Consider the following 21,249-nt stretch of genomic DNA (forward strand, 5'->3'; position numbering starts at 1 on the left):
ACTCACTTGTTCACATTAGTCACATTATTAATTGATAAGTAACCATTGCAAAAAGGGGCGTTCTAGGGTGGGAGAGCTTAGTAGGTCTCTCATTGTGGACGAGTATTATTCACCATCAGATTGTGAGGTGCATGATGACTTATTTTTCCTACCTCTTAAGAAAAATGACTTATGATAAGTCATTTTTCTTTTCTGGGATCAAATATTGGCCTATCACTATAACCAAGGATCAAATATTGGATGATGATCAGACGACTCGTAAAAATTGAAAATACATATCAAAACATAAACCGTCAAATCTTCATTCAACGACCAAGGTCCATGACCTTGTGATTGCGAAAAATTTAAAACCCGTAAAATGATCTACATGGGTTCAAGATCAGGCACTAGAAGTTACATAATCAAAACGAAAAGTTGTTGAACAAGATAAATCAGTCATCATACAAGAGTCTAGCTAAAAATATTCAAACTAACTAGTACTATTTTCCAACAACACGGGAATGTTGATACCGTTCTTCAAAAACTCGCGAGTACTTGGCATTATTCTACACATCTTGTTGGTGTGTAGTGCTAGTGCATCAGGAACCAACATTCAACTTGAACTCTGACGAAATTTCCAATGTCTTATATGATACAGCAGAACCAGATACATTCACATCACATTTACAGGCTCTTCCAAAATGGTTAAAATCAAGGTGAATAAAACCAACAGGCAACAGTAAAATTGCTTCTGTTGAGAATTATTTGTCAAAAAGTTGTTGATGGCAGACTTCAAATTCATCTGAAAAATTACAAGATCACCCTAATTAATACAAGCCATCTAAATGCATAGTTTATTTTAATAATAATTTGTATTTATATAATAAAAATATCGGCATAGAAACATACAAATCTTCATGGCATCAAAAGGAAAAGGATTAAGAGTGAAGTACTTATTTAGCTCCCACGAGTTTAGTGGCTTCAGCAATAGCAACATCAGCAGCATAAAGTGCCATCTTCTTTATCTACGTACAAAGAATATATGGAGTGTAAGAAATATCTCTAGATAAAGTGATAAGCAATGCATCTTCACTCCAACTTTGTAGTGTACATTTAGTAACTAATGTAGATGGTATAGCAAAATTTAACACAGCATGGAAATGTATGAGATATACAAGAAACCTAACAAGTCATGCACATAATAATATGCTAAAGAAAATCTTTGATATTATGCTGTATCAAATTTGTGACATGTCACCAGCAAATATAAATAACCATATTTATTCCAAAACAAAAAATTGTGCTAAATATTTTAAAATCACAGGTCATCACAATATGCTCCAGTATGATGAAAAACATGTACCTCTAATTTATCTTCCTTAGATCTATGGTATTTTGGAAGTAACCGGAATTCCTCTGTCAATCGAACACACTCATGAACATTCTCAGGCGAAACAAAGTCCATGGCCACTTTGATGCACGGCTGAAATAACATAGCCATGTGTTAGAAACCCAAGAATTTGATTGAAAACTACGAACAATTTTATTGAAAGATTGAGAAACAATAAAAGAGAATAGGAGAAAAATAGAGTCGCTACTCTACTCAAAAAAGATACAGTATTCAATGATGCCCCATTCTAATTTCATAACACCCTATTTATACAAAATAATCCTACCGAAACAAATAACTAACTGAACTAGTTCTCTTATAACTAGTATATCCTAACACTGTCATACTATATAACAAAAATTTAAGATATATGATTCTGAGATTCTTTTAGGCTGTCTTGAAAACCTATTTAGAGACCTATTTTAATGATGTTTATGCATATGAAATAAGTTTTTACCTCTTCTATTAGGTGCTGTGGTTCAAAGATTCATCGCTGAATTATAGAGATCAAATTCTAAATTTTTGTTGATTGCGCTAAAATGTTTATATAAGTAAAAGATTTGTAAACTAGTTTCAGTCCTTTGATTTTATTTTTAATATAAAACTGGTGTCCTTATTTACCTTTCTATTTCTCACTTGATGAGGGCATCCTGCAGGTATGAAAACAGCTTCCCCGAGATGTTGCTCGAACGTCCAGGGTTCAACACCTGGTAGAAAAAAAGTTTATAGCTACAAAATCCAAAAAACTAATCACAAATTAAAGCATAATTTCATACCATATTCTAGCTTTAGCTGCTTTTTATGTTTCTCATTCAAATAAAAGTGCTGGTCATGAATGGGATGAATCACCTGAAGCCAAAGAAGATCAAAACATATTAATTTAGAAAACAAAGTTGTACAAAAAAACAATAATCCAATGAAGGTAAGGCAACTGCACTTACAAAATTCACTGGAAGACTAGTTATGTGGCGAAACTCTCTATGGTGTTTATTTAGGTACTCTGTTAGTTTTGGTACATCCTGCCTACGAAATATGTCCCACACAGCACTCCCATATTGAGTCTCCAAATGAACATCATTCCCACATAAATTATTACTCGGCATCTCATTTTGAACCGACTCTATTTTGTCAGTCTCGGTATCCGAAGAGGAAATGTCTGAAGAATCTAATCCATTGACAAATGTTGTTTCTTTTGTTCCACCACAAGGTTGATTATCAATCATTGATGAAATTCCTTTACAAGATCCATAACGTGGTGGTGAGCACCGTTGTTCCACATTATCATAAAGCATCGACTCGCAGTCATTTCTAGGAACCAAGAAACTGGAATCAAGACTATTGAGATCAAATTGCTGAAACCTTGGTGAACCAATGACTTCCTGATTGCTCACATTTAAATCTAATTTACTTTTGGTAGATTCAGGGAACTCTTGAACACAAGCTTCTGTATCAAGTTTCTCTTCTTTTTCTTGACTTTCAAGCAAGGTTGAGTCGCTACCATTAATGTCGTCTTTTTCAGATATTTTAAGATCCACGGTAACACCTACGCGGCGCTTTTTGCATTTTCTTCCACGCGAACCAGCTGCCTTACTGTCCAGACCATAGAGCTCTCGCATATCTTCAACTTCATATTTCTTCTTTAACTTTTTTATGATTTTGGATTGCCATGCTGGTGTCTTTACGTCAGCTGTGTGTGTCAGAATATTGACCTGATCAATGCATAACATAACTGCATTAGTGGAATTAGCACCTGCTGCATAACATGAGAAAGGAGAAAACCTGTGTGTGACATGCGACACAAACAGTATTCTGATCAATCAATGTATTTTCCAGTTTTACACGCAACTGTACACTACCTATACAAATGGAACTATTTACTACTTGTCTAACACTCCAGCTCAAGTTAAAACATTTAAGCTAGTTACATATGCTGATCTAACTACATTGCGGGTCCTTTACACTGTGTTTGGTAGAGGTGAATTATGAAAGAGAGAAAGAGGGGAGAGAGAAGTTGGGGAGAGAGTTACAATCTCTCGTGTTTGGTTCAAAAGAGAGATTGATAAGAGAGACAAAATCATGTGGGACCCATGCCTGATCCATTTCTCTTCGGAAGTGCGAAGAAAGGGAGTGGAAGCGTGATTTTTTTGTTATTTTCCATATTTATCCCTGGTGTGGTGTGGATGACATACAAAGTATATATATATATTTTTTTTTACGTAGTATATTCTAAAGATTTTTGTTCTAGCAGTCGAAACGGAAGCTGAGCAGACATACCACAAACGCAATTGATCTTTGCCTTTTCCTCATGCCTATTACATATAATAAAATAAAATTGGACTATTTTTGTTTTGACAGAATAAAATTGAACCATCGGTAACTCACGAAATAGTTAACCAATGAATTATTTTAACCGCCTAAATTAAAATATTTTAAATAATTAATTAAGTAAAAAAAGTGATTTATTTGTGTTTAGAAAAAGTAATTTAATATCTTTAATTTGTTAATTAAATTAAAACTAAAAGACATTAATTTTTTAAATTAAATTCAAATATGATAAAATTGTATACTATCTTTCTTTGTATAAGGGTATTATGGTCTTTACAAAAAGTAAACACACTTCTTTCTTCTCTATTTCTCTCATTTCTCTCTTGTACCAAACAACATGTAAAATCTACCCTGTTTCTCATCTATTTCTCTCTTTTCATACTCTCTCTCACCTCTTTCTCTCTTCACATTTTCTTCTCACAACCAAACACACCCTTAGCGATTTTATATGCTGATCTTTTAAGCTGATAAAACTAGTTTTAACTTTTAATCCCAGTAAATCTCAACATGCTTTTTCATCTCATGGAATACAAGACTTGTATTTGTTAAGCAATGTTGCTTGGTTATTATTTTTTATTCCAAGCGTAAACTACCAGCACTTGGGTCACACCATTGAAAAATCACAAATTTTGCCACATATTTTGTCAAAGTAAAGGTTCTTTTAAGCAACATTGTTACTGGTTTTGCTAACTTGAACAACATACATATTTCACAATGTGTAAATTAAGTAGAAATAGAACAATCATACATATTTCACCAATAAAAAATAGAACAATTATACATAATAATGTTTGGCACTTAGCATTATTTGTGTATAATCAAATTCAAGTAGAAGAAATCTCTAATTTAAGAACTTACCGCATCTGAAATGTCACAATGTAATTTTGTCACAGAATCACCTCTACTCAATTCTTCTAAAGCTCCATAAGCAATGTATGTTTTAGGGCCCAAATCTGGCTTCAAAACAGTAGGCAGCTTTGTGGCAAGGTTTAAAATACCAGATTTGGGATGTGTGTAATCACTAAAAGGAAGCATCGCTGTAAACTCAGCACCATGCCTTGGCAAGCACTCTTCGAAAAAATTTGATGGAGGCCAATCCTTTAGCTTCAACATCTCCGGCCATCCATTTCTGTACCTACGCCCTGTCAAGTAGCCTTTGAAGAACTGATAGGCATTAACTTGTACCTGCATCACCATATAGAACACATAATAAACTTTTGTTCAGAACTATAATAAGAATCTCCAATCAAAAGCTGAAAAATAGATGAGTAAATTGTTGTTTGATGACCAAATTTTTAGGAGTATTCTCAGGATAATTTTTTGTGACGATATATATGGCTTGAAATAATTAAAAAATAATTGCATAACTATTTCATGTGGAGGCTTATTCAATCTAGAAATCAAAACACGAACCTCGCACCAATCTAAGCAGTCAATGGCTTTAAAAGTATCTGCCTCATCTTTTAATATGTTCTTTGCCAACCTAAAAGCTCTCCACATCACCATTGGGTCCCAGCTAAGGCCACTACCCTTTTTGTACACATTCCTAACAATAACAGGTTCACCTCTTATCCAGTGTCTTTGGAAATGCTCGAATTCCGTGTCTTCGATTTCAATGGCATCGGGGCAGTACAAAAAGTTGTCATGACCGGTTTCTCTAGAAGCTGCCTTCCTTGCAGAATTATGTGCTGCATCTTCCACAAAACTATGACACTCTGAACATCCTAAAGAAAGATCAACAATAGGTGGCTGATATTTGATTGTAAGTTCCTCCGCATCCCTAGTCAATTTGTCGATCCAATTAGCTTTGAATAGGCGCCTCAGCGAAAGGGTAGCAGTACCACAACCTCCTCTAGCTTTTGGAGGACAAGGAATGCTGCCATTTGTCTCTGCTCTCCAAGCAATAGTTTCTGGTGGTGTATCGACCATTTCCTCATTACCACTAGCAGGAATATCTTTGGAATGTACTCCATTTCTAAGTTCTGTGCAACAAGTGAGACAGAGATCGTACCGACAATAAGGATTGAAACAACTTCTGTGGAAATTGACAATGGACGTATTGCAGTTGTCACTGTGAAACAAGAAAATCGACAGATCCGAATTAAAGTTAAAATCACATTATGGAAAATAAGACGAGTAAAATCTTACAAAGTTAGATATATCAGATAATTGGAGTTCAAGCTGAAATTAATTCAGATGAGTGAATACCTATCTGTGGTAATTATAGATAAAAAAATAAAAGAAAAAAAGCACAAATACCAGTGCCAAAATAAAGAAAATGGTTAATCAAAGTTCTGCTGCTAAACAATTGTCTTGCTAAAAAATTGACTTGTAGTAGGCTTTGACATATGTTATATGACAAAGAAAAGAACAAAAAAAAAGGTTCAGTAAACAGTATTTATACATGTCAGAAAGAATTGTATCATGTATTTGCGGTAGAATGTATATCATTGTATTTATTGTTTCATATCTATATAAAATAGCTTTGCTCTATAGTCTAAACAAGGATTTTATAACACATCTTTCTCAATTTCTCTTCTCTCTCAACAAAAATGAATAGGAAAGGAATGAATGTATCACAGCATCAATACAGGCATTAGAAGAAAACATATATGTAGATAACCAATTACTTTGAAAGGCAACTAATGTAATGGTTGAGTTGTTTAGGAAAACACAGTTCCATGATTGGTTCTGATTATACTTCTTACTCAAGCAAATATAAATATTTTCCTGTTCAGATCATAATTATAATGCAGTGAATTAAAAATAATGCTTGAACAATAACATGAGGGAAAAAGGTTCATAACATACAAAATTTTACTATAAACCAAGAGGGTCTGCGAGATAATACCAATAAACTCGATCATCATCATCAACTGCTGCCTGCAGAATATCCTCCTCTTCCACCATCAGGGAACCGTGAATCCTTGCTTCTACTTCCAATTCTGATTTCTGCTCACGTTGGATATGTTGGAGTAAAGGCAGAGTTTTCTTAAGCAAGTAAAACAATTTCTGTAATTTGACATCTGCATCTGCTTCGCCATTCCCATTCTGTGGATAAATAATTCATTTCACATGAAAGGCACAAAAATTAATGTAATGCATAATAGAATGCAAGAGAATGAAAGCACACACCATCGTCGATATAGTTTTCTTCAAGCACAGTCGGCAATTGCAATAATCAAGACAAAAGGGACAAGCAGTCTCTATCTCCTCTCTAGTTTTATCTTGGTACCTATATTATTCAAATTTAAACATCATAAGAAAACCAGAGCCTGTCTGCAATCAGTACCCTAATTTAGTTATCAAAAATATTAGCTGGTGTTTGTAAAGCTATACTCTTTCCAAGTTAATAAAACTATTTGTCTCCCATGAACCATTCTAGTTGGATGTGCCAAAAATAATAATTAACCTAACAAGTGAAATTCATCAGAAAGTAGAACGATGAAAAAAAATCAGTTTAGTTAACATTACCACTTTGCTATGCACTCATAACAATATTTCTTTCTTTTGCACTTGGTACAAACAACAATTCCAGTCCTACTTTTCTTCCAGCACTGATGGCACCTTAAATTCCTTGGCTCCTTTATGGTCTCTGGTTCACCCTAAAAAGAGAGCAAATGAGTTCAAACTGAGAATTTTGAGTAAAGAAAGAATCAAATTTGAAATCAAAAGAGACACATTTCAATGCTAAGGTAATAATAGAAACTATAATGAGTGGACGAGAATGTAACTTCAAGCGCAACTCACCATCAAATCTGAAGATTCCAATTCATGATCTATAGTTTCTTCCACCTCAGTTTCACAAAAAGTTTCTTCCACTTCAACATACTGAGAATTCTTGTGGTCGGTTAGCAATGTTCTCAGTCTTTCACTGCACCTCTTATGGACATCGCCAGATTTGCTCATCAACCCTTTTGTTATCTTTTCAATTCCAGAGTCCTTTGAGCACTCAAGGACAAAATCTGACTTTTCCTCCTTATTTACTGGATCTTCTAGCGGTGAAATGGATTCCTCTTGTATATGCTTATGTGGCATAATCATACTCAAAGCTCCATCAACACGAGTACTCTTCTGACTTTCAATCTGTAAAGCCAATTGAGATGCAACCTCCTTTCGCTTTTTCCCTGAACCCTTTGGCCTACCACGCCTTTCAATCTTCTTATCCAATCGAACAACAATCTCTTTTGGCTTTTTGCCAGAACCCTTTGCCCTACCACGCCTTTCAATCTTCGCATCCAATCGAACAGCAATCTCCTTTGGCTTTAAGTCAGAACCCTTTGGCCTACCACGCCTTTCAATCTTCGCATCCAATCGAACAGCAATCTCCTTTGGCTTTAAGCCAGAACCCTTTGGCCTACCACGCCTTTTTTTCTCCTTATGTAACTTGTTTCCATCTTCACCGGCAATATTTTTCTTCTTATTTTTAGACCCCTTTGGTCGACCTGGCTTTGGTTTAACATTTTGAACCTCATCCTGAACAAGGGTTTGGACAGGCAATTCTTGATCTTCTAGTATTTTCTTCTTGTTCTTTATGCCCTTAGGTCGACCACGCTTAATGACAATCCCCTTTTGACATTTATAACCTTTTCGTCGACCACGCTTCTTAGGCCTCGCAATCTCACTGGCACCAGCAACTTTATTATTAACCTCTACCACAATCTCCTTTCCACATTTTGAACCTTTTGGTCGACCACGCTTCTTTGGCCTCACAATCTCACCAGCAACATCATTACTAACCTCCACTACAATCTCCTTCCCACATTTTGACCCTTCCAGCCGACCAAGCTTCTTAGGCCTTGCAATCTCACCAGCACCAGCAACTTCACTGCTAACCTCGGCACCAACAACTTGATTATTAACCTCTGGGACAATCTCCTTTCCACATTTTGAACCTTTTGGTCGACCACGCTTCTTTGGCCACACAATCTCATCAGCAACATCATTACTAACCTCCACTACAATCTCCTTCCCACATTTTGACCCTTCCAGCCAATCAAGCTTCTTAGGCCTTGCAATCTCACCAGCACCAGCAACTTCACTGCTAACCTCGGCACCAACAACTTGATTATTAACCTCTGGGACAATCTCCTTTCCACATTTTGAACCTTTTGGTCGACCACGCTTCTTTGGCCTCACAATCTCACCACCAACATCATTACTAACCTCTACGACAATCTCCTTCCCGCATTTTGACACTTCTAGCCGACCAAGCTTCTTAGGCCTTGCAATCTCACCGGCACCAGCAACTTCACTGCTAACCTCCTCAACATTCTTCTCTTCGTTGTTTACTGGACCCTTTGATTTTCTACCACACTCCATCGGTCCTGGAATCTGACCAACCCCATCAATTTCATAACCAACCGCCAAAATAATCTGCCTTCCACGCTTCCAATCTTCCGGTTGACCACGCTTCTTTGTCCTTGCAATGTCGCCCATGTCCACACCTACCTGATCAGCCTTACCAGAAAACACTGATTTCTCAGTATCTAGAATTTCAACAACTGTTCCAACATTAGCACTTCCACAAACAGTTTCTCCATTTATGACTAAGTCAACCTCTTTCTTCTTAATCTTATTCTTAGAACCCTTGGGCCTACCTCTCTTAGCCAATGGCTTCAAGGCTTCACCTCTAGCCTCCTCGTTAATGGAAACTCCTCCACTTAATAACATTTCCATTCCCTCTTCCACACCAATAGCTCCCATCTTGTTACTTGACTCGGGAGCCGTTAATATACTACCAACATTTTTTTCACCTTCAACCTTACCACACCAACTTAGATTTCCCACACCTCTAAAATCATAAGCACTTTCACCACCCAACCCTTGAAAGCCAGTTCCACTTCCACCACCAATCAAATTCACATCTTCATCACAAACCCTGCCTTGAGAAAGAAGATCTTGAAAACTCCTATCATACAAATTCCCAAAACCACCTCCTTCACCAATCAACCCATTAATTCCATTAGAACCAAAACCAAGTGAATCATTTCCACAAACACCATCAACACCATTTCCATGATCATCTTTACCAATACCAGACACACCACCACCATTTCCAAATACACCTACACCACCCCATTGCTGACCTAAACCAACAACCCTATTCCTATCCTCAACAAACCCACCTACAAATTCAACTCCATCACCCAAAAACTGACCTAAATTCCCACTCCCTTGCTCAAACCTCCCACCTTGTTGACCACCCCCTTGTTGCCAAAGACCAAAACTTTCACAACCAATACCAGCATTAACACCACCATTCACTTCACCATCACCAAAAATCCCTCCAAATCTCTCAACAACACCATGATCATCACCACCAAACAACCCTTTACCTCCATTATCATGATCATCAACAACAACCCCATTTCTTATTCCACCAGTCTTTTCAACAGAACTACTACAATTCCTGCTTTTGTAATACTCATGATGCCTTTCACAATGGGGTTTTCCAGGTAAAGCTTGCTCTTTGCACCTCCATCCACCTGACCCTTTTCTACTACACCTCCTAGACTCATCATCACCAGTTTCATCCATTGAAAAAACTAAATTTGAGAAGTGGGTTTTGAGTGAAAAATGTAAAAGTATGAATATTTACTTTCAACTATGAATGAATAATGGATAGTGAAATTTGGACAATAGAATCATCATCATCATGCATTGAAAATGAAGAAGTTTATGAAGACAGAGAAGGGGTAAGTAATAAAACACAGTGTTCAATGTAGAGAGAGAGAGAGAGAGAGAGAGAGTACTGAGTAGTAGGACTAGGACTAGGACAGTGGGAAGTGAGAGAGAGGAGAGAGAAAGCGTTGTCTTTTGGGAATCTAGCGACGACAAAGTTTGGAAAAGTATATGGTACTGTGAAAAGGACAGATGGTATCAGTTATGATTATTGTGGCAAAGTTTATGCATTTGATTGATAAATCTTATCGATATTCTCATCTCTTAAATTAAACATGTACTAATTGCAATAATTTTATGCTCAAATTAGCATTTTCCTTAAACAATTTATTTTCCTCTCTAAATACGTAATTTTTTTAAGGATATTTTTAGGCTATTAAATTTGTTTATATATAAAAAATTAACATAAAGGAAAAATCAGGGAATAACAATGTGTGTCGATAATCGGTTCTGAATAGCAAAAAGCTAGTATGTTTGTTGATATACAAGATATGACATTGATTTGCATCATCCTTTTAACTCTTTGTAGAAAATAAATAGTTTTTGATGTTATGAAATCAAAAGTGTTGAACACAAATGCTATGAAATCAAAAAGTGTTGAGCACAAATGCAAAACTGTTTGGACACTTTACTTGAAACAACTTTGAAAACTACATGTTGCAAAGTAAAAGTTCACATTTTTATTTCCACGGGTGAGATAACCTCACTCAAGTCCACACATACATGTTTTTCTCTTACACATATGTTCACCGAAATATCTATTGGTTTAAGGGTCGACATTTCCTCTGATGGATTTATCAAGAAATTCATAGGCGGCTTTTTCTTCGCATATACTTTTGTCCATCTAAATATATAAAAAAGAAAATCTCTAACAAAGGCATGCATGTATCTAAAATCTACAAGCTCATTACAATGAATTATTTACCTCATTTTAAGGTTGCCCATAACAGGCTTAGGGTTTTATCGGATCTAATAAAAAAACCTATTAAATTACGGGCTCTAAAAAACTACCTGAACTCAGCCCTATACAAGTTGCGGGCTAAATGGGTCTAAAATTTCTTATAAGCATTGCTTTTTTATTTATACTAAAAATATAATTAAAAAAAACAAAAGAGAAATTTAAGAAACGTGAATGTTTTGGAGAGGCACAACCTCATTTAAATTTATGAGCTTTTAACTTAAGCCACAACCATTCCAAATTTTATAATTCATAAAAAGTTGAACTATTTTATTTCTTTTAGTGCATATATGTGTGTGTGAGAATTGATCTGCCTTGAATGACCTTTTAACTTAGTCCGGTTATTTTAGACCGGATTAAAAAACCTTGAAAAAATCCGCCTGAAATTTTAAGGTTAAACCCTACATTTTATTTAGATTGATGGACTGGTCCATACGTGCTAGCCCATTTTGACAGCTCTAGTGGATCATAAAGATACCACGAATAGTGCAATATTCATCAATGAAAAATCTAAAATCACGTGATGATGTATGAGGATAGTATGATACTCTACTTGTGACATATGTTGGTCTAACTTATCAATGAGGATGGCTATAAGTAAATCATGAATACGTGATGCTTACGAACATCCAAAAACTACTTTCTTTCTTATATATGTTTTATTGAATGAAAAATCTAAAATCATGTGATGATGTATGAGGATAGTACGATACTCTACTTGTGACATATGTTGGTCTAACTTATCAATGAGGATGGCTATAAGTAAATCATGAATATGTGATGCTTACGAACATCCAAAAACTACTTTCTTTCTTATATATGTTTTATTGAAGATTGAAAATTACATATAGATAAGAATAAAATCCATCCACAAAGGTGACAAATAAAAAGAAACGGAGTGTTTGTCAACAAAAAATGAAAGTTCTTTTTTCAAAAAGAAACAAAAAATGAAAGTTACAGTTAAAAAAATTAAAAATATTTTAAATATAAACTCAAGATATTTATCACTTCCCCCTGATTCTTATTATAAGCACCCCCAACCTTTTTTAAGATACACTAAAATAAATTGTAGGTATTTTGTATGTTGATCTTCCAATAATACTCTTTGTGTATTAACGTGTAACTTTAACATTTCGAATTTTAAGATGAATTTCTTTCTTATTCAAAAAAGATGAATTTCTTTCAATAAATAAATAAATAAATAAATAAATCTAGTAAATTGCATAAGGGTTTACTTATATTTTGGGACAATTTTATTTCTTTTCAAATAAGACTTATAATCAGAGACGAAGGGAGTACCAATCGTCTATTAACCTTTTACAAATTCAATCATCTATTGCAATCACTAACTAAAGTAAATATATAATCTTCGACCTTATAAACAAGCAAAACAAATTTTTTAACTGGTGCCTTAAGAAAACTCTTTAAGAATCTTAAACAGTAAATTTTTATGAGCTTTTACGTATTCATTGCAACAAAAAATGAAGTATATAATTTTTCAAGTCAAACACTTCAATTTGTAAGCAAAAGTCGTCGAATTCAACTTTATGTAAATTTTTTTAGGGGAAAAGTACATCTTATTAATTGTCATATTTTTTTTTTTGGTTACAAATCAATTGTCATGTTTTATATGAGTGCATAGTCCGAATGTAACTTTAATGTACTCCTTCTGTCCTATAATAAGTGAGTCATTTGAAAAAAAAAATTGTCCCAAAAAAATTGATCCATTTTACTTATCAATATAATATTAATTATCTTTTTCAATTATAACTCTAATTAATATTACTTTCACCACTCTCAATTCAATATTTTATACTTTACAATTCAATATTTTATACTTTACATTTGTGATAAAGAAAAATGCACAAATACTTAACAAAGACACTCAAAACTATTTTTACCTCTCTTTCACTTATACATTTTTTCTTAATATGTATGAAATTAGCAAAACAAACTCATTTAAAATGGGACGGAGGGAGTAATAATTACCGTAGTAAAAGATCTTTTTTACATATATTTTAGTAATTATAACTAACTTCTTAATATGCTTGAAACAAAATTGTTATATAAAAATTATGGTAATTCTAAATTAGGCTATTTACTAATGACTTAGTCAAATTCCTTCAAATTCTTTCCATTTACCTTTTTCTTTTACTGCTTTAATTCCACAATAAATTATTGATTCCAATAATTTTTTTTTTTTGAAGAAATTTGATTCCAATAATTTAAAAATACTAGTTGATTTATATACCATTATTTTAGGAAAGTTTTTAAATAGAAATTTTAGGAGTAGATTTTTTTATCAAGCAGAAATTTATTTTTTTAAGGTAAATAAGTGAAGTGTTTTGGGTTAAAACCCCGACACCTGTATATATTATATAATGTCTCTACCAACTGAGATAAGGTCATAAAGAATTTACGAATAGATGTTAATTCAATGAAATGTGGTTCAGAAAAAAAAAGACACTGTGAATTGGGTATTTATACGCACAAATACAAAGACAAATCCCTTGAGTTAAATGAGACGTAATGAGTACTCTTCCTCTGGAACACGCTAAGAACCAGAAAGCGTTTCCACATGTTTTTTTTTTGTGGTGATCGGGGTTCGAAACCCGGACCTCGCATATATTATGCATCGTCCATACCAACTGAGCTAAACTTACAAGAACGTGTTTAAAACTAAGAGCGTTTGTGATGAATTATATGGTTTTGAAACACCTTAAATGTGTTGAATATTTTGGTCATGGAAAGAAATTTGTGAAAATGGTAAACACAAGTATAACAGCTTTCAGTGTCATAAGACCAGTCACTTCAAGAAGGATTACCTTGAGTGGGGTGAGGGCAATGATGATTATGTGCAATTTGTTGTTATTTCTCTGTGGCAGTAATAGTAACCCTAGAAGAGAGAAGAAGAATTTTGCATTTGGAAGTTTGTGAGAGATTTGTATATAATCATATACTCCCTCCGTCCCGGAATAACTGACTCATTTTCTAAAAAAAAGTGTCCCAAAATAAGTGACCCATTTCAATTTTCAATACAACTTTCATCATTCCCAATACAATATAACACTAAATAATACTACTTTTATCATTCCCAATACAATATATTCCACTTTCCCCTTTATTTATACACTTTTCTTAATCTGTGTGAAAAACCAAAGTAGGTCAATTATACCGGGACGGAGGTAGTATCATATATTTTGGGTATAAATCGGTTAAGATTTGTTTGGTTTGAATAAAGGGATGAATATCTGTGTTTCTTTTTTGAGTTGATCTATTTTTTTTTAAAAAATTTTGGGTTGAAGATTTTATGAATATTTGTAGGGTCTTGTTAACGAGTGCATTCAAGATACTTTTTCGAAAAAAATAAATTATTTCATAAAAATGTCAAATATTTCAATTTTTAGTGTATTGATTACGCAATTTTTAAAAAAAAAATACCATTTAATGATCTTAAAGAGTATCCTGGAGACACTCGATAACATTTCCTATATTTGTATTAGGGTGATGGAGATCTTGTGAAAATTATGGGTTTGAATATGAAGGTTATGTGTTTGAAGATGAAGAAAATCATGGTAAGGATGAAGATAATTTTTATGTGTTAAAAATAAAAGATATGATGCATAATTTCCTCGTGTAACAAAATAAAATTGAAAAAATATATACATAGTCAGCATGCCACATCAGCACATTTGCACAATCAAGGAAAAATCAAAACTAGCCAAAATGATAGAGATATTTAACGCTATTTTTTTACAATGATTCTTTTTACACGATTCAAACAACTTTCAAAGTTATTTTTAAAATTTCAAATTCAAAGTTTAATTCATATTTTAGATTTAAGTTTGAATTATGATCAATTTAACATAACTGACATATTACATTTCAAATTTTGCTATTTAAATGCAAGCCTTAATTTTAACTAGCAAATTTTGTTATCAGATTGAAAATTAACTAGAAATAAATGCCAAATCCTAGCCATCTTGTCTACCCTAGTTTGCAAAGGTGGCGCAGTCAATAATGTACTTTATGCAACCTGTGTTCGGTTTAGTCTATAGTGCAGTTGCTAGGCTTATGTCTACAAGGTTGCAGGATTGTGACTTCTTGCCCCCAATTGTTATCTGTCAAAATGTCATTTGATAAAGCAAACAGCTTCCTTAAGCTCAGAATCAAAGACAGTTGTTGCTTCATTTTTATAAGCTCCAAATTGATATAGAAAACAACTTCCTTAAGCTCAGAATCAAAAGTGATATTGCAGGCTGTAAAAAATATTTGTGAAGGCACCCATGCCTCTCAATCTCAAACATAAGTTAACGATTTATGTTCTAAGATAATTTTACTTTTTTTTTTTTTTGACAGAAAGATAATTTTACTTATATTTAGTTCTTTTAACAATTGAACAAACATTAATTTCAAAAATATATTAATTATATTTGTATACTTCAGAACTAAATAGGAGATACTGATTTGCACTCATAATACTTCTATTTGCACCCAATATAAAAGGAGACAACGATTTAGATTAGACTATAGGGACCGACTGTAGATTAAAAGTTATACAGCAACAAATTATAATATGAAATTTTCTCTCAAAAAAAAAAATTATAATATGAAATTAATGTAATATGTATTCAAATCCTCTAAAAGAATGTATTCAAATAGTTTAACATTTTGGATTTTGTAAACTTTTTTTTTTTGAAAGATGGTTTTGTTAACGTATTTTTGCCGTATGAAATTTATGTGTGTCGATGATTGTATTTGACTTCTAAAATATGGGTATAGAATTATGGATGTCCCAACTTATAGCTATATATTTTTCGTTATATTTTTTTGGATAGAAGTTTATATTCGTCCTCAAAAAAAAAAGTAAAAATTAAATACGTCACAACTTAAAATTTCCAGTTCGACTATAGATTACACTCTTCTAGGTGGATTATTCAACCTTGATGAATACTCTAATACTCAAATCAAACCTCTGTTTTCTCTCTCATTTTCCCTCTTCTCTCTCAATCGCGACTTCTCTTCATCCTTCTCCAGTTCCGGCCACCTCACAAGAAACCACCGCGAGAACCCTGGTTGAGACTAAACTTACCTGAAGAGAATGTCACATCAAATCCAGATCTCTATTCTCCCCTAATGAATCCCGTCCTTTATTTCCCCTGATTTTCATCCTGATGATTCTCCTCCTTCGCAATCGCCTTCACGTGCTCCCCTGGTAGTCGGCAAAGTGGGATTCAGACTTTGCGTGATGTGAAATGCGATCAAGATTCTGATTCCGTGTCTATTGAACCGTAGGAGTATTATGCTGGTGGTCAGAAGAGGTAAATTTCATTTTTTTTTTTATTATTTTTAAACTTTTTATTGATTTTGATTATGAAAATGCGTGTGATTTCTTAGGGTTGTAATTTTTTAGGGAAATTGATAATGATTATTGTGATATGAGGTTTACGTTTTGTGAATTTTGAGATTTTGTTTCTTTTTACGTCAAATTTTTTTTAGTTTTTCTTTTCTTTTGTTGAATGTAGAATATAGAGTATAGATTAAAAAAAGAATATACTTTGAGTGGTTTGGTTAAAATTTTAAAATAAAAAGTGAATTCCTATTGAATTCATGATTTTTGATACAAAACAATCCAACGTTACTCTTTTTATAGATTAGATAAGCTGTTATAGTAAGCATCATGAATTCTTAGGGTTATGACTTATGATTGCTTCTTTTCTGTTTATTCATATTGTTCATGTTGCAATCTAGATTAGCTAACGTAGTTGGTAGTTGTTGTTACAGGGGCAAGAAAGATTGGATTCAAAGGTCAGGTGTAGTGGTCTGGATGTGGCTCTGAGACTGATATGTTTTGTTGGTTATAAGCGTTATACTTGAAGTACAAGCTTTCATCGCTCCCATATGTTAGTTTTAATTTTCAGCTACCGGTATGTTTTACTCTTTTGGGTTAATTCAAGTAGAATTCAAGTTTTTACAATGGTTTGCAAGTCACTAGCAGTGTTCTTCGGCTTTGGTGTTTTGAGATGTGCTTCAACTGTAATTTTTATTGCGCTTTGGTGTCTATTTTGAGGCGTGCTAAGGTTGTTATTCTTCAAACAAACAATGTATTTGTAGTTCCAGTATGATTTGAAATTGACTTGGTGATCGAGGGTGAGATGATTCTGAAATTGACTTGGAGCTTGAACATTGCTATCTTATATTGAGTAATGCAAATTGAGTTTATTTTGTTTGTTGGTATTTTAAATGTTACAACTATTATTTTTGTCTGTGATTCTTTTGGTTTTTTATTTAATTCACTTGCTGTAGTTTATGTATCTTGATAGAGTAAGATATTATTAATGATTTTCAGTCTTAGTGCTAAATGAATTGTTGAAAGTTTTACTCCTTTCTTACCATGTAAGAAATTTCAGACAGTTTTTGTATTTTCAATAGGATGTGGTGAAAGTTTTCTATGGTTCTCTTTTTATATTTTCCCTCACAGTTTCTTTAGTTTATATTTGTTGTGATTGAGTGTATGTTGGTAGAAATCACTACTATGTTGGTAGATTGATATGACACATTTTGCTTCATCAATTTTCTATCTATTCTCACCAATTTTGTTACTTAAAAAGTCATATTTAAAACCAGTCTATCTCTGGAGTTTACTTTGATTTGCAATGTAAAAGTGGTTTAATATTTATGTTTGATGGTGCTTTGCTACAACTGGTTCTTATAATGAATGATTCCATTGAGAGATATTGAATGAAACCAGGCTTGATTCTCTTCTTCCTTTTGTAAGTTGTGGTTACATCTTCCCTTCATAAGTCTCCTTTCATTTATTTTTATCAGTTTGTGTTTTTTTCTTTCTAATTGGGTTTTTTTATTTCTGAAATGTGGTGGTTTTATTGATACCATTCACACTTGCAAGTTTGGGATATAATGAAGAAAATTGTGTGCATATATACGATGCACATTTCTAACTGAGAAGTTTATGATTGACATATTTTACAACTTTCATCATACTTGGTAAATAAACTTTTTTCTATTTGTTTAAACATGATAGTTCAAAACATAAGAATTTTATGAGGATTTAATATGTTTATGTGTTTTTACTCCCTTCAATTTGAATATATTTAATAATTTGGTGGGTATTAAGTGATTTCTAACTGGGCTATCAGAAGTACTCCATCAACTTCTGGGTGATAAATTGATTTGATCTTCTAGGAGAAGACCGTCAATGGTCTCGACAAAACAGAAGATATGAGAGTATGATAAATTGTTATAGACCTACCATAAGAAACTGGTGAAGAATTTTTTTTCCCCTCTAATCATATAGGTTGTTGATAGTTGGTGGCTGCATTTTTATTTTCCCTGTCATCCACAAGCAATCTTTTAACATAGCATCAATGGAAGATCTTTCATTTTAGGAAGCTGCAAGATTCTCAAGCACATGAATTATCAGTGGTCGTGTGAAAGAAAATGGACTCATGGTTTCTGTTATACAACTCTGATAAGTTATTGTCTGATATGGAACCTTGATCAACCTATGAGCTGCAGTTTGGCATGAGACTGAGGCAAATTTGTAATTTCGTAGTGATTTATGCTCAAGTGAAGGTTACTGAGACAAAATTGTGTTGGTTTTGGGAATAATGTCTAAATATATTCTTATGTTTATAACTTAGTAGTAATTTATTCTGACTTTCTTATTTGTTCTCATATATTGATATGGAACTATATAAAATCTTATTTTGGATTTGCAATGCACTCAAGTTGTGTGTGACTGTGTAAACAATCTATCCATTAATGATCCCCTATGCATGGTTCCATCATGGAAAACCAATACATTCCCTCATTCAATGGAATAGCAATAAGGAGAATGCCAAAGTCCAATAATAAGTGGTCTTCAAATGCTTTTAATTGATGAGAAAGTAGCACTAATTAACTATCCCCTACATTGTTATTTAAAAAAAAAAAAAAAAACTATCCTCTCCTGCTTGAAGTTTTTTTAGAATATTTACATAGCAAATGAGAGTTTCACTATGCTAAACTTATATATAGTTTGGTATAAAAAACATAAATTTTTTTTTTTTGTATGTGAAGAATCAATGAATGCTTTGTAGCCATTCAATGTTTTCTATGCTAATGATGATAACATAATAAGTGTGATACTGTTAGTTGAGTTGAAGTGTATTAGCCATTTAATTTTCCACCGCAACTATTTCTTTTCAGAGTTCCACTTCAAGCTCTATGTACTAATTATTCTATGTGATATGTGTAGTGTTCTTCATCTTTTGTTTAGTTCATTCTCTTCCTTTCTTCAGTTATGTTTTCTTTGTACTATTTTGAGTTTCTTTTCATTTTTATGTTTATGATGAACACATATGGTTAAGGGATTTAAGGTCCGTATGAAAACCGGAGTGTTGAATGAGTAAAAGGTTGTGGTTATATATAGTCCCATGTATACATAAAAATTTGTTTTGTATCCCTCTTACTTGATAGCTTTTTCTACTGATCATATGGTTAATGATTGACTCACTTTTTTGCCAAATTCATCTTTGTGACCGTACAAGAGAGGTTGATGGAATTGGTTATATAAATTTAATCATGATGGGTCATTTTATAAACATGACTTTTTGGTTTTAATTAATGTGTTTTTCTTGCATTGACCTTACTCCATTTATCTGAATTCATCTCCTCTACCTTAATCCATTGTAGCTTTGTAGGTTTCTGTGATTACTTTTTTCATTTCTTTTTTAAATTAGGCTTTATTTTAAATTAGGCTTTATTATTTTGATCCTCTAACTTAGAAAATGCTAATGGAGTTTAAATTATGCAGGATTTAATTTAAGATTCTAAGAGAGAAAACATATACGATGATTAAAATGATTGAAGGTCAATATTATTAAGTGATCCATTGTTAGATTTTTTACATACTAATCCTACTATTCATATTCTTAAAAATTTGTATAAAGTAGTATAGGGACACGACCATGTTACTGCATTCATCTATAACGCCGGATCTGAATGTTACAACGAAATTAAGATGTATTACAACTACAAGTATATGTTGCAATCTCACGTGTTACATCAAGAGATGGTCTGAAGATATTATTAACGGATGACAATGGGAATTGTATCAACACCACTTCAAATATAGTATACAAAGAGATATTCCAAAATGTTTGAACAACTGTTGTATGCCCTAAAAGATAGTTTTAGTTAAATTGTTTTATTTTCTATGTAATGGATCTTATTGCAATATATTAACTTCTCCATTGTTTATGATCCGGGCGGTAGCACGGGTAAAAGTTCTAGTGGCATTGAATGAGCACAACTCTAAATATAATTTAGTTGAACACACTCACACAATTTAAAAAATGTTAAATAAAAAATAATTTAATAATATGTATTTTTGACATAATTAAATGAAGTTGATTGTTATGTGTGTGGCTAAATGGTTTTTATTTAGGCTCGTGATCATAAAAGTATGAGTCTTGTTAACGAGTGTCCCATAGTACTCTTCAAAGATTCTAAAAAGAAGAAATTATTCTATAAACAAGTTAAAAATTTCAATTTCCAATGCATTGATTACATAAATTTTCAAAAAATATTACGTCTTAAAGAGTGTCCCGAGGGCACTCATTAACATTTCCTTAAAAGTATTTACCATGGTTTGAGACATCGGTTCTACTCTTCCATGTTTTGAGTTGTACCTTTCAATATTTTCTTTTCTTTCATTCAAAGTTTCATACATTTTGAATTAGCCGATTCTTAGATTGGATACTAAATTTAACAAAAAAGAAGAAGAACTTCTTGTATTACTAGATTTATATTTATTTTTACGAGAGCTTCAAGATTTATCTCATTACCTATTAAATTCTCTAAAAAAATCTCATTACCTATTAATATTTAATAATAAAAACAGTAAATTGTC

At 32.9% G+C, this 21,249-nt stretch overlaps 1 protein-coding gene and 1 long non-coding RNA gene across 3 annotated transcripts; one reads left to right on the forward strand and one right to left on the reverse strand.

Moving 5' to 3' along the window:
- Positions 1-278: 278 nt before the first annotated feature.
- LOC146952813 (uncharacterized) lies at positions 279-10,484 on the reverse strand. 2 transcript variants are annotated; one of them, XM_085706196.1, is made up of 12 exons: positions 7,445-10,484; positions 7,169-7,299; positions 6,830-6,929; positions 6,546-6,745; positions 5,108-5,765; positions 4,553-4,879; positions 2,311-3,078; positions 2,146-2,218; positions 1,991-2,076; positions 1,343-1,462; positions 933-1,004; positions 279-781 (listed from the first exon to the last, which is right to left on the reverse strand). In XM_085706196.1, the coding sequence occupies exons 1-11, from the start codon at positions 10,232-10,234 to the stop codon at positions 933-935; spliced, it is 5,325 nt and encodes a 1,774-aa protein (XP_085562322.1). In that variant the 5' UTR covers positions 10,235-10,484; the 3' UTR covers positions 279-781. The 2 variants fall into 2 exon arrangements, with proteins under 2 accessions (XP_085562322.1, XP_085562331.1); XM_085706205.1 differs by having other exon boundaries at positions 889-1,004.
- Positions 10,485-16,275: 5,791 nt separating this feature from the next.
- On the forward strand, positions 16,276-19,084 carry LOC146952814 (uncharacterized). The gene is made up of 2 exons (XR_015007742.1): positions 16,276-16,657; positions 17,121-19,084. It is a non-coding gene; the product is annotated as an uncharacterized LOC146952814 (long non-coding RNA).
- Positions 19,085-21,249: the final 2,165 nt, after the last annotated feature.

This window comes from Medicago sativa, chromosome 1 (genome assembly GCF_051527215.1).
Source record: "Medicago sativa cultivar Bolivia chromosome 1, Bolivia_mono, whole genome shotgun sequence".
In the NCBI taxonomy this organism is placed as follows: Eukaryota; Viridiplantae; Streptophyta; class Magnoliopsida; order Fabales; family Fabaceae; genus Medicago; species Medicago sativa.

What these genes read in the sequence shown, in the direction of transcription:
- LOC146952813 (XM_085706196.1), bottom strand. Translation starts at nt 10,234, where the DNA reads ATGGATGAAACTGGTGATGATGAGTCTAGGAGGTGTAGTAGAAAAGGG. An exon ending in GATGATGATCGAGTTTATTG is followed by an intron (nt 5,766 to 6,545) that starts GTATTATCTCGC and finishes CTTGTTTCACAG; the next exon opens with TGACAACTGCAATACGTCCA. An exon ending in GCAGCTAAAGCTAGAATATG is followed by an intron (nt 2,077 to 2,145) that starts GTATGAAATTAT and finishes TTTTTCTACCAG; the next exon opens with GTGTTGAACCCTGGACGTTC.